Source organism: Bactrocera dorsalis, chromosome 1 (genome assembly GCF_023373825.1).
Source record: "Bactrocera dorsalis isolate Fly_Bdor chromosome 1, ASM2337382v1, whole genome shotgun sequence".
NCBI classification, from domain to species: Eukaryota; Metazoa; Arthropoda; class Insecta; order Diptera; family Tephritidae; genus Bactrocera; species Bactrocera dorsalis.
Genome location: NC_064303.1, coordinates 80,745,970 through 80,759,938, shown reverse-complemented (window position 1 = coordinate 80,759,938; position 13,969 = coordinate 80,745,970). Strand labels below are relative to the sequence as shown.

The 13,969-nt window shown below is 35.1% G+C and overlaps 1 protein-coding gene across 2 annotated transcripts in view; it reads left to right on the top strand.

Annotated features, from left to right (window-relative positions):
- Window positions 1-7,587, top strand: part of LOC105223569 (uncharacterized) — a 52,491-nt gene extending 44,904 nt beyond the window's left edge. The window contains exons 10-15 of one of the 2 annotated variants that reach the window (XM_049446448.1): window positions 716-792; window positions 860-967; window positions 1,072-1,392; window positions 1,454-1,841; window positions 1,952-2,067; window positions 7,161-7,587. In XM_049446448.1, the coding sequence (XP_049302405.1) occupies window positions 716-792; window positions 860-967; window positions 1,072-1,392; window positions 1,454-1,841; window positions 1,952-2,067; window positions 7,161-7,293 (1,143 nt within the window). In that variant the 3' untranslated portion in view covers window positions 7,294-7,587. The remainder of the gene's footprint in view (window positions 1-715; window positions 793-859; window positions 968-1,071; window positions 1,393-1,453; window positions 1,842-1,951; window positions 2,068-7,160) is intronic. The other variant, XM_049446447.1, reaches the window with a different exon arrangement.
- The last annotated feature ends 6,382 nt before the right edge of the window (window positions 7,588-13,969 follow it).

The window sequence follows — 13,969 nt, the reverse complement described above, 5'->3', positions numbered from 1 at the left end:
GGCAGAGAAACATGATCTTTTTAGATGAGGTCCACACACTCGTGAGGTTTAGGGAACGCAATTGGATCCCCAAAAATTTACCGTTTAGCTCAAAGACTACATTCAGTGCACTACAGCAAAAAAATCATATTTTTAAGGGAACATTCAAAAAATTTCTAATTCGACAGTTCCGATAATCTATATATAGTATATCAAATAAATTCTTATTACTTACGCCATTTACTATATAACTCAAGAACGACTGAACAGATTTGGCTGAAAATTGGTGGGGAGGTAGCTTAGAACCAGGGTAAGGACATAAGTAGGATACGTTTTATATCTTTATGTTAAGATTCAATACAATTCATAAATACAAAAAATATATTTCAAATCATAAACATTTGTTCAAAAAGTAACAACTCTGAGCTAATGCAGGCAGTTTGTTTTGGGATGAACACTTCAGATTCATTCGTCAGCCACAGTAAAGCCTGGACGTTTCCTCTAGTTTTATATAAAAAGCAAATGTATGAATTGAGGCCGTTCATTTACCCTTTTCTGGTACCCTAAATAAGAAATGAAGCATACCTAGCATGTTCTATATACTTGTAAATTTCGCCGAATAATAAGAATTCAATACTTCTGCTACATCTTTTACTGGACAAGTGTGTCTACGTTTCGGTATCGCCCGAATTGCTTGTTTCTAATTGGTTGTAAAATATATTTAATTAATTTACAGGTGCTTGTGATGTTTTTCTTAGTTGTAATGTGCTCATTGTGTATGAAAGGAAATGTTATGATTAAAGCTCTGTTATTGTAAGTTCCCATGTATTAAATGTATAATAAACTTTCCGTGCAGCAAAAATTTTCAATTTTTTTCTAGTATTTATATAATCCTCACACTGCTTTTAATACTGATGACGTTTGTTACACTTTACCACTTCTTCTACGGCGTTATTGAATATAATGGATTTTGTCATAGAACGGAAGAGTAAGTTAAACGTATATAATATTATATTGCTAACATTTATTTGATTTTTTCCGAGGTATTTTTATGCATTTCTTAATTTAACAACACTTTTCATTTAACATCAGATCAGCTGGGAAAAAAACTTTCAAGCACGTAATGTTAACGGATTGCACCAACGATCAAAATTTATATACATTATTGTTGGAAAATAATTTGATTCGCCCATTTTCCAAATGGATACCTTTAAATAAAACGATAATGCAGGATGTCTGCGAACGCAACTGTCGAGCCTTGAACATGGCGATTCTACAGAAGTTACAAAAAGAAGTTGAGAAATTTCCGAAGAAAAATCACTTTTGTAAATTTAAGTCAGTCGCGTCATCGTGGCTAACACCTATACGTTTAACACATGTGATATATAATGCGAAACTCCCAGGATTGACATGGTAAGTAAATTTGTATTTTTTCTTACTCGCGTTCACTTGCAATTATATAATTAACATCTAGGATGACTAACGATTTTCAAGGAACTTATTTCCACGAACGTGTTAAGTTTTCGTATTGCAATCTGAATCTGGCAAACAAGGCAAAAAGATTTAACCCAACAGTCAGTAAAAGTAAATTTTGGAAATGCCGAGCTGCCTACACAATTGGTAAAGATTTTGCAGCATCCATTCCCTCTGTCTATGCCGAAGTTAAAGATATGTGTACAACTACAAAAGATAAATGTAAATACTACAACGATCACGACATATCAACAATCAGGGATAACGTAGATAATTATATAACAAATGCTGAACGCGGTCTTAAAAATGCGCTAGGATCGTGTACAACAATATTTCACATGATTAAAGCAAAACAAAACAAATCCTGTAATTGCGAGACGTTTATATTGGTAAGACACAATATAACATAACTTACGGCCTACCATCATGCAGCACTCTCTAATTACAATACTGTTATTTTATATTCACTATAACTCTAACTGCTTTTATTGTTTTGTAGAATGGTGTCTGGATTGGTGGTCTGCTGTTCGTAATAACTTTGTTTTTAGCCTTACTTTTGCTGGCCGGCTTAATATATAAACTTGTAAAATGCAAAGATCATTATCGGAACGAAAGGTATATAACATATATATGTAGACGCAAAGAAACGTATTATTAAAATTATGAGAATTGTTCTTACCTAAGTCCAAATAGGAAATGCTCACATCTTCATATTATCAACAGCCTCTCCAAAGATCCGATGTCTATTAGAAAGTTCTTCTTAGTGAATTTTTTTACCCATTTTTACACATTTGAATTGAAAACTAGAGAAATACGACAAATGGAAAGCTTTATAAAACAGTTAAACCACTTCGGAGAAGAAAATGCCTTAATACTACCCACCGACCGGCAACCTACTAGATACTAGACCGGCGACCATTATATAAACTTTGATATTTGATTTTACCTCAAACAGATCTTGAAATTTTGAGGTTATATGTATGTAAGTAGTTAATTGAAAATGAACTTAGAAGTTTTCGAAATTAAGGAAAAACAATTTATGAAAATCTCTTCAAACAAACATATGTTTTGAATCAAATAATTTATACACTATACTTAGTCTGCAATAAATTTTTGGTTCAAAGTTTACAAACTATGTTGTGATCACCAGTGACGTGCGTGCCAAGCAGCAAAAGCGACGACTGACAGAAAATGTCTGTTAATCTGTGGTTTTATTACAATATTAACATTCGGAGAAAATGTTTCTTTGGAAATAATAAGTATGCTAGTTTGCTAAAAATGGGTTGAAACAGATCAATAATTTCCTAAGTCCTCATATATCCCCCGACTAAGTTTATATCCCAGTTAAAGGAATCGATGCTTGATAATCGACAATTTTCAGTCAGAGATCTTAATGGAATCGTTAGAATATCGTAAGGACCAGTAAAACCCATTTTGAAAGATCAGTTAGGCCTACGAAAAGTGAAAACGCGATTGGTTTCAAAATCACTCAATTTTTTCGAAATCGAGCATCGCCCTAACGTCTGTGTAACAATGCTTTCCGACTACCAGGATGAGATGAAACGTACTCGGTTTATTTCTGACGATGAGTCTTGGATCAATGCTTACGACCTAAAACAGATGAATCGCCCGAATACGAGTATCATGGCAAAGGAGAGCCGAAGCCAAATTAACCACATCAAAGCAGGTCAAGGACAGTTTTGTTCGATTATCTAGGTGTGGTGCGCTCCGAATTTTTTCCGACCGGTCAAACTGTCAACAAAGAATACTATTTGAGTGTTATGTTCTTAAGGATGGAATTAGGGGCCAACAACTCTTTGTTTTTGCACCAAGATAGTGCATTGATTTTTTGTGTTTTTCGCTAAATTTTTAACTAATATCGTTCTGCAATCACCGTTTTCGTCTCATTTATCTCCGTGTGACTTCTGACTGTTCACCAAACTCAAACGACCGCTCTGAGGAAATCTTTTGAATCGGATAATTTAAAATGGAATCGTTACGCGCATTGAAGGCTACACGGTTTGTCCGGAACGTAATAGGATTGAGCCGATTTAAAAAAATGTATTGAACCAATCGTTACAATTCTTTAAAGACACATATTTTCACCAACTCGACCGGTTTCACCAAAATTCGGTACATAATATTTTCCTGACGCTCCTATGTTATATTAGACGCAATGAGACCACAACCACGTCTACTTTAAGTAAAGCAGAATTCACTTTCCAGTACACAAATCGACCACCAATGCATATACTCATTCGGATAAAATTCGACAGAAGTAGTGCCTTTAGGTATGCCCGTTGGCATAACCTAGGAGGTTACACGCGATTATATTTCCGTTAGCTCCCTATTACCTAATATAAAGGTTTTGGAAATTTCGGGTGACTGCCACATTTATCAGCCAATATGGCAGTTATATCAATGAAAAGTAGAGAGCGTGTTTTACTAATAACATTAAGATGGATAAATTTTGTCCTAGACCCTATATAACTAACAGAACTTTCGAATATCTCGCAACATAATTGATGATTACGACGATTGATAATGGTATGTGAGGTAACTTACTAAAACCAAGTTAATATTTTATTAGTATGTGACTTGTTAATAGAATGTGGTATAGATAATGTGCCAACTCCCATATATATACAACATACAAGTACAATGACTTGCAACCAGTTGCTACAGAGTTTATTATAGTTTCGTTCACCGAACGGTTGTACGTATCACCTAAAGCTAATCCTAAATTATATATAAATGATCAGTATGACGAGAAAAGTTGAAATCCGGTTGACTGTTTGTCTGTCCCGTCCGACCGTCCATCCAAGCTGTAACTTGAGTAAAAATTGAGATATCTCGATGAAACTTGATTGTGGGTTCCTCAGTACAAAAGAAAATTCGAGTTCGTAGATGGGCGTAATCGGTCCACTATCACGCCCTCAAATCGCCATTAATCGAAAATAAAACAATAATATACCCTTCACAGGTGCATTTCTTTTAGTAACTATGTGTCCAGTATGAAAATTTTTTTCGGAGATTATGTTATTACCTTAAGCAGTAAACCATGTCAAATTTCGTGAAGATACCACGTCAAATGCGAAAGTTTTCCTTACAAGCCCTTGATTCCGATCGTTCGGTTTGTATGTCAACTATATGCTATAGTGAGCAGATCTGAACAATTTCTTTCAGTTTTTATGGCAGCTATATGCTATAGTTAACCGATCTGAACAATTTCTTTGGAGATTATATTGTTGCCTTAGAAAATAACATATATCCATTTTCCCGAATATATCTTGTCATATGCAAAAGTTTTCCATACCAGCACTAGATTCCGATCGTTCAGTTTGTATGGCAGCTATATGCTATAGTGGTCCGATATCGGCAGTTCCGACAAATGAGCAGCTTCTTGAAGAGAAAATGACGTTTGCAAAATTTCAAAACGATATCTTAAAAACTGAGAGACTAATTTGTATATATACAGACAGACGGACATAGCTAAATTGACTCAGCTCAACATACTGATTATTTATATATATACTTTATAGGGTCTCCGACGCTTCCTTCTAGGTGTTACAAATTTCGTGACAAACTTAATATACCCTATTCAGGGTATAAAAAGATGCATAACTAATCACCAAATTAAGATATAAAGCTGTATTTTGGTGCAAAGGATCGCAGAAGCAAGAAGCATTTATGGGAATTTTTTTAAAAGGGGAGCGTGGCCCCGCCACAACATCAAATTTAATATACATATCTCCTAAACCACTTAAGCTACAACAACGAAGTTTGCTGAGTACTAATCTCATAAGAACTTCTACCGCTAGAGTAAAAATGGATCCGAAGATAACCAAGCTCATTGGTACTATTAAAAGCGCAATAAATCAATAATTAATTACATTAAAGATATTAAATTTTACCACCAATATCGTATGACAGGTGAGAACATTGGACGATGGGTATGACACCACCCACTTTTTGGTTTAATCCCATATCTTGGGACCGGACCAACCGATTTCGGTAAAATTTAGTACGTGGCAATCTTCTTACGTTCTTATGTCACATTGTGAAATTGGACGAAATCGGACAGCAACTACGCCTACTTTCCATATAGTATAGTTTTAAATTCCACAAATCAAGTAGCAAATAATATATCCAGATAAAACTTTGCACGAAGACATTAGTCGTCAGTAAGTGCCACCTTATGACCAAACATTGTTTAAATCTAATAAAAGCTGTTCAAGCGCCTAGGTATCGAATATTTAGATACCGGTTAACTTTTGATCGAAAGTGTCAGTCAATGTGTGATATATATAACTGTATTTAAAGAATAATCCTTGTCTTATAATGGCGAGTCTGTATGTCCCTTAGTCCTCATATATTATACTTAATATAATATAAAAGACCTTCGTGCCACACCTTATCAAACGCCTGAGCTACATCTAGAAATATTGCTGAACAGTACTCCCTGTGCTCAAATGCTTTCTTGATCTCGTTAGTAATTCTATTTACTTGCTCTAGTTAGCCATGTTTCGCACGAAACCCGAATTGATGCATTGGTATTGAATTATTTTCGTAGAGGAAAGGAGACGTCTTTTATAGTAGTACTTTTTCAAATACTTTTGAAAGACAGGGTAGAAGACTGATTGGTCTGTATGAAGACGGCAGTGTTAAGTCTTTCCCAGGTTTATCTACCAAGATAATCTGCGACTTTTTCCATGAAATTGGATAGTATCCGAAAGTAAGAATTGCATTGAAGAGCAAAGAGAGCACCTCTAAAGCAATAATTGGTAACTCAATTAGCATTTTTGGGGAGATATTATCATGTCCCGGCGACTTTTTTAGATTAAGTTCTTTGATGATACCAATAATTTCAGACGGTGAAGTCTTTAGAGACTCGAGCGACTATTTAACTGTGTTGGGTAAGATTGACAACTTAAAGTTTTTCTTTGGCAAATTGGGTTGAAATACCTTTTCTAGGTGATTTGCAAAGCAATTAACCTTTTCAATTTAACCACAAAAAGGAACGCATTCTTAGAAAACAATGTTATGTCTAGGGAAATGGATATATGGACCAGATTAATATCAAGACTTATTCGAGATGAAAATCTACTGTCGGTTATCTGGTCATCTGAACTTAATGCAAATTACGGCCGCGAAAGAATTCTTTTTATAGATGAACAAATAACAAAGCCACAAAATCTACGCAAAAAAATTCCATGAACACCATCCAACTGCTGTAATGAGGTCAAATCTGGGTCAAAGAAGTATTAGCAGGATGATTTAGAAAGCATGCTGAAGCAGTAAATCAATACTCTCTTCGTTCGATCTTTCACAAAGGTTCCTCCTAGCACACGATGCAAAATCCACTTTCAGGGGCTACAAGAAGTATTCCACAGGACTGACGGTCTGGAAGATATATTAGTATTCGTTTAGATCTCCATATGATGGTTTATTCCGTTTATCTGCATAAATTAGTGGATAATTCCGGATAATATTCCAAATTCTAGCTTTTCTGATATATAGTGACAAAAACTAAATTTCAAATTAAGACATATAGTTCTATCAGTTCTTAGTAAATAGCTTTAAACACAATATAATTTGATTATTATTTAGTTAAGTTATTTAAAACTTATGCAGGGTTCTGAGCTGTAAAAGCTTATTTGGAACCTCATGAATTTACACCATACTCATACAATTTTTTCCGCCTACAGACACGGACGAAGGGAAGATGACTCTGCAGAATCAATACTACTGCCGCCGATAACATTACCAAGACATGTAATCGATACACTTGAGAATGATGAAAATCCTCGCGTTACGTACCACATAAAGAAGCTTAATTAAGTGGAGAGCCTCGGCTTTACTGGATTTATCTTACATGTCAAAAAATTCAATGATTATAATGGAAAACAGAGAAATTAAAAAAATTTTAAATTTTTTGTTACGAACGCTTATATTTTATATAAAAGAATCAATATAGTACCATTATGATATGCTTGCGAATATTACTTACTATGTTTTAACGGTAGATAGTAGGAATTTCTCCAATAAGTATATGTACTATATATGATGAAAGTTGTACACTGATGGAATAATGTCTCTAATGGAAAAATGGCAAAAAGTGATCGGCCAAAATGGTATATAATTGTTTATTTATTTATTAGTATTAATACAAAAAAAAATATTAGTTGATGTTTGATTAGAAATACGAAAAAAACTTTTTCGACTACCCAATATTTTAAATTTTATAGCACCAACATTTTCTAGAATGGTATTTAACTAGAATGTATGGGATTAACCTGCCCTGAATTTGACGTAATGTTTCCATTGTTGTAGTGATCGGAACTCAGAGGTTGCTTTCGATTTAATATAACAGTAGCTATAGGATACGAACTGCTGCGATTGGGGAGCACTTCTGAGAAAGCGATCATAGTGTATTAAATTTTAGGCGATATTTGAAGTAATGTTATGGATATGCTTTAATGAGTTGGAATCAAATCTAAATAAAAGAGGGCTTATATGCTGCAGTTTTCAGAACCTTTAAAAGTTATTATCAGTTGGTAAGCTAAAACCATCTCTTCTTTTACCGGAGACAGCAAAGTAGCTTGATGAATTTTCTTGAATCTAGTACTACAGACAACCATATTTCAGCCCCCTGACGCTAATCAGTGTTACATACATATGATCAAAAATTATGCTCTGATATTCTGAGTCTTTCTCCCAGAGGCAGTGTGGGTATTGGCTTTTGCACCATCCAACATTAATCCGAAATTATATTTTAGGCCATTTTGTCTTAATACCCGTTACATTTGAATATCAAATACCACGGAAATTGCATCTCAATTGACCACTTTTACCATTGCTTTCCATACCTATGACCGAGAATCCAAATAATGCTCAATAAAAGTCTATTAATTAAGTATCCTTAAAAAGTGAAACTTTTTGTGAACTATCTACTTGTTAGACAAAGGGCCTGAGTTTGTCATACAGAGCCTAGTTTTCTGTTAGAAAAACGCCGTTGATGCGAAGCAATGGATTGATAAGTGTTTCGATAAATACATATGTTCCAGCATAATCGACGACTAAGTACAAAAATGGTGGAATTTTGGTAGGTAGCGGTAAACTGAAATTAAATGAGTTTTACATTGCATGGCACATTTTTAAACATCGCCCAAAAAGGAAAACATGAAAAAGGTTGTGATACAACGAAAATCACTCTATAAACTAGTTCCACACCCACCAACCCTGACAAAAGTGACTCGTTGAAAAAGATTTTACTCAATAGGGGAGATCAAGATGAAAGCAAAGTTCTCTTTTGAAGGCGTCAATGCTTACACTATCCAACTGGTATAGAAATGTTGGATAACCGTTATTGATTCGTCGCCATTCAAAAGGTATATTTTCACTCAAAAACAAAAAACAACGCTGTAAATATAAAGGAAAGAATTTTTAAAACTTAATATTGATGAAAGCGGATGTATATGCGACATCGAAGTTGGTGTTACTAACGGTACGTATAATAACGTTTATTTATGCAACATAAATTTATGTATATATAGTATATATGAAAATTGTATGTGTGTGCATGTGTTCACGAACGTTACGTAATTTGACTGTGCGCCTCAGCGAAGCATATGAAATGTATAAATTATATGCAGATGCAATTTTTCGTACCGTTTTCATTTTGTTGATAAAAAGATCAAGCAGCTGCAGCAACAATGTCAGTAGATAAAAGATAACAACTGTTAGCAACAACAAATGGCAAGCAGGCAGGCGGGCAAAATCAAAAGTTTTACGAAATTTTCAGCTCAACTCAGCGAATGAAAATTATGTAAATATGATGGTGCCGCAAAATGTTCTGTACTCTCCTACACGTACTATATTCAGCATCATCTCTGAATTGTGTTGAGCTGTGTTAGGACACCATACGGTAGAGTTTACCTCACCTCGTTCTCTTTAAATTCGACCTAGAGTGTACCGCAACCTGCACCAAGCCAAAACTCAAACAAAATTTTCAGGCAACGAGGAGAGCATGTTGCTGTAATTTCGCTGAAAATTCCACACAAAATAGGGAAAATCAACGCATTGCCGTAAAAGTTTCACCACACTTTTTATTAGTGATTGAGTTTCTGGCATGAAGCAACGCAAATTTAATATGAATTTATGTAAAATCATCAGAGGAACATCTTAATCATAAGAATTCGTGTTGACTTTTATTGGGTTAAAAATTAAGCAGCGCTTTATGCATCCAAGCACCATACATAATAAGATATGTGCATATACAAATGCAATGCTACTATGGGCAAAACATACTAAGATCTTTGAATTTAAATTTCGCACGAAAGCTCATTTGTCGATTTTTTTTTCTAAGTTGGTATGACTGTCCCTGATGTGCCAAATGTCACTTCAAAATAATTATTAGTGTTTAGTATACGTTTGTCTTTCTGAAACACAAAAAGGGCATTTGGCGGTTTTTACGATGAGCGAAATTATTCAACAAATAAATTCCATTAAATTTATGGGGCCGAACCGTTCAGAGTGTTGGAAAAAACCTTCGGTGATAATTGTTCATCGCGAGCAAGTGTTATTGATTGGTACAAATTATTCAAACAGAGTCGATATGTGTGATGCGTTGAAGACGAACCACGTTAAGGACGGTCATCAACATCAACTGATGATCACGTCAACAAACTAAAGGAATTGGTGCTTGAGAATGGATTATCAGACAGAGATCTTATTGGAATCGTTGGAATATTGGAAGGATCAGTGAAAACCATTTTAAAATACCAGTTAAGCCTAAGAAAAATGAAAGCACGATTGGTTTGAAAATTACTCAATTTTTTCGAAGAAACAGCGTCGCATTAAGATCTGTGAAACAGCGTCCGAATACCAGAATTATGAAATGTATTATTGCTGGCGATAAGTCTTGGATCTACGCTTACGACCAGGAAACAGACGATGAATCTGCGGAATATCGTGGCAAAAGTGAGCCGAAGCCGAAAAATCCACTTGAAAGTGGATAAAAAATCAGGGTTACAGAGTTTGTCCAGAAAGTTATAGGGCTGAGTCGATTTAAAAAAATTTATTGAACTAATCGTTACAATTCCTTAAAATTTTTCAAAATAGGCTCCTTCTGCGTCGATGCAGCGCTGCCAGCGCGATTTTCAAGCATTGAAAGCGCCGCGGAAGGCATTCTCCGGAATAGCCTTGAGGTGCAAGGTGCATGCTGCTTAGATCTACTCTGTCGTCTCAAAATGCTTGTCTCTCATCGAGCTTTTCAGGCAAGAAAACAAATCTGGGCTGTAGGGCGGCTGCGGAAACCTTGGGATGCCGGCCTTGGTTATGTAGCTGTTCACAAGAAAGGCGGTGTGAGCCGGGGCGTCATCGTAGTGCAACTTCGAATGTTCTAATGCTCCGTCACAATGTCATGAACTACAGATTTTAATAATTTTAACATTTGGGCAATTAACGAATACTAGTAATTCAATTTTTATTTCTGAAAAAAGTATGAGAAAGAAAATTTAACACGTTTGCAAGTAGCATCCGTAGGTTATGCTAATGAGCTGCAGGTTACAAATATGAATTTGGCATAAGCTGTTATAATTTTAATTTGCCGCTCCCTTGGGATAGTTGTGAATTAAATTGTGGAATAAAAACCCTGTGTGGGATACAATGAACCTTATCTACAAAATTGTCTATCGTGTGTTGCATACTAATCACGGCATTTTAGCTGGCCGAATGAGCAGCTTAAATACATATAGTACATTATGTATCTGTTACTTAAACATTCCCATATAGTATACGTTATAGACATCCCACCAGCAGTATCATGGTGCGGAAAAACAAAACAAACAATTAGTGCCTCAGAAAAAAAGAAGCACAAGAGAAGCAATTTAGTATTTGAAGTAGGTAAATGTATGTCTGTATGACTTAATGTCTCAGAAAAGATAGGGAAGCGTTCTTCTTTTGGGTAAAATTTTCGAAATTCCGAATTTTCATGTTCCTACTTTAAAGAAGACTTAGGAAATAATCATGATTTGGCTATGCATATTTGTAAATACCTAGATACAAGGGCACTACAGTTACAATTGTTGGAGTACAAGACCCAAGGAAATGATGATGGCAAAATTATAAAGAATTACTGTTAATCAGGCAATTGACATAGGCTTGATACTGAGAATCCCATAGTTTACTCGTAGCAATATGTACTATGATAAGATTGTTACCAAATATAAAATGTTTCATTTTAAAAATTTTATACATTGAGAACATATTTTGGTGATATAATACCTAAAATATTACACCAAAAAGTGTGAAAAGGTTCTTAACCCTAAGTTCCAGCCGAGTTGTATCATATCATATCTGAAAGGTACATTTTGTAACTAGATTGTAAATAAAAATTGAAACCAACTTCTTCAGTTTTCAAACAATATTGTATGAACATATCGAAAAACAATTAAATTCGTTTCAAAGAATTTGTTGAAAATGTAAATTAGACCAGGGTAAATAGTCAATGTCAACAGCGGATGAGTCGACGTTGCGAGTTTTCGAGAGAAAAATTCTGCGAAAGATTTATGGTCCTTTGCGCGTTGGCCACGGCGAATATCGCATTCGATGGAACGATGAGCTGTACGAGATATACGACGACATTGACATAGTTCAGCGAATTAAAAGACAGCGGCTACGCTGGCTAGGTCATGTTGTCCGGATGGATGAAAACACTCCAGCTCTGAAAGTATTCGACGCAGTACCCGCCGGGGGAAGCAGAGGAAGAGGAAGACCTCCACTCCGTTGGAAGGACCAAGTGGAGAAGGACCTGGCTTCGCTTGGAATATCCAATTGGCGCCACGTAGCGAAAAGAAGAAACGACTGGCGCGCGGTTGTTAACTCGGCTATAATCGCGTAAGCGGTGTCTACACCAATTAAGAAGAAGAAATAGTATATCGAAAAAATAAATTCGTAGCAGATTGAAAGCCATCGAAAACGAAAGATAAGCATTACAAACATAACATATGTACATTAAGAACGAACTGTGGTCGGGAAAAGATTTTCGTCGAAACTATGAGTCCTATAGAAAAAAGTGATATAGCAAAGTTGTAGGTAATGAAAGGACCTACTATATAACTTCTGTACATATACTTTTTTCACATAATCTCAAAATAACCAAATCTTTTGGTTTTTCATTTTCATCTTTTACAAAGACAATTTCTCTCACGAAATTTGATAGAAAATTACCTTCTTATGTCCCAAACATACTGCTTTGCTTTTTATTTAAAATATTTATTATTTCTTCTTATATTGACCTAATATCCAGAAAAATTCTTACTTTTCAAACATATAATCTCTACTCAAAATATCTGTATATTTGGTGTTATAAAAATTTAATACATTGGTATGATAACCTTTCTCAAAACATGCGACCATCATACAAGCACTACTTCTCATTTTATGGGTGATACAATAGTTAAAGCAAAAAACCTCATGAACCGAGTTATCATTAGCGAATCGCAGCAAAATCCATTCATTTCTGATCAGGATTGTCACTGATGATGAAGAGTGGATCAACTATGCCAACGTCAAGCAGAAACAGTCGTAGTCGAATCATCTACTATCACCTACGCCCAGGTCTTAGGGGGTCAGTAGGGTAATCTTTTTTCAAAACAAAAAAAATTTTTTGCGCCCACTTTACCATTTGAAGGTTTCGAAAAAGGCCCAAGCATAATTATACCGCTCGACGTTCGGAGTGCACACCTCAAACTTTAAACGCGTTTTTCTCAAAACACAGTTTTTTTCAAACTGGCGGACATGATTCCGATCGAACTAGTCAACTAGTTATTGACAATGTTATGACAAAATTTATGTAAAAAAACATGGAGAAAAATTAAAAAAAATACGTTAGCTATTTTTTTATTTATCAAAATTTTTTCATAATTCTAGTAGGGACGATAACCATTCACGTACTTTTTAAGAATAAATTGTGTTTTTGTGTTTCAGATGATCCAAACATGAGAAATCGTGTCCGCCAGTGAAAAAACGCATCTCATTCACCCAGCCATTTCTCCGACAGATGTCATCAAAAAATTCCGAAAAAATTTGTTTATACACTCCACGATATACCTCATGATATGTGAAAAAAATTCTATTGTAGAATAAAAATTTCTATGAAAAAAATGTCAAAAAAACAGGCTAGATTACCCTATTGACCCCTTAATTCGGGCCATTACTGTCAACAACCAGACCATCTGAGAGAAGCCCAGAATTGGTTGGCTTAGGGTACTACCGTATAAATTATTTGCATCAGGACAACGCTTGGCCACATACATCGATATTGTCTCACCAGAAGCCAATAGGGCCGAGGTACACATTTGACCTAAATTGGATAATTTGTACTGTGCTAAATAAAATCTTCAATGTCATAGAGTTGTTAATAGTAATTTGTTCTATATATTGAACCGTTATCCAAAATGGAGCGCCAACGTTATGGACTTTACTAGTCCCATGTCGAAAAGTAACATCAGCA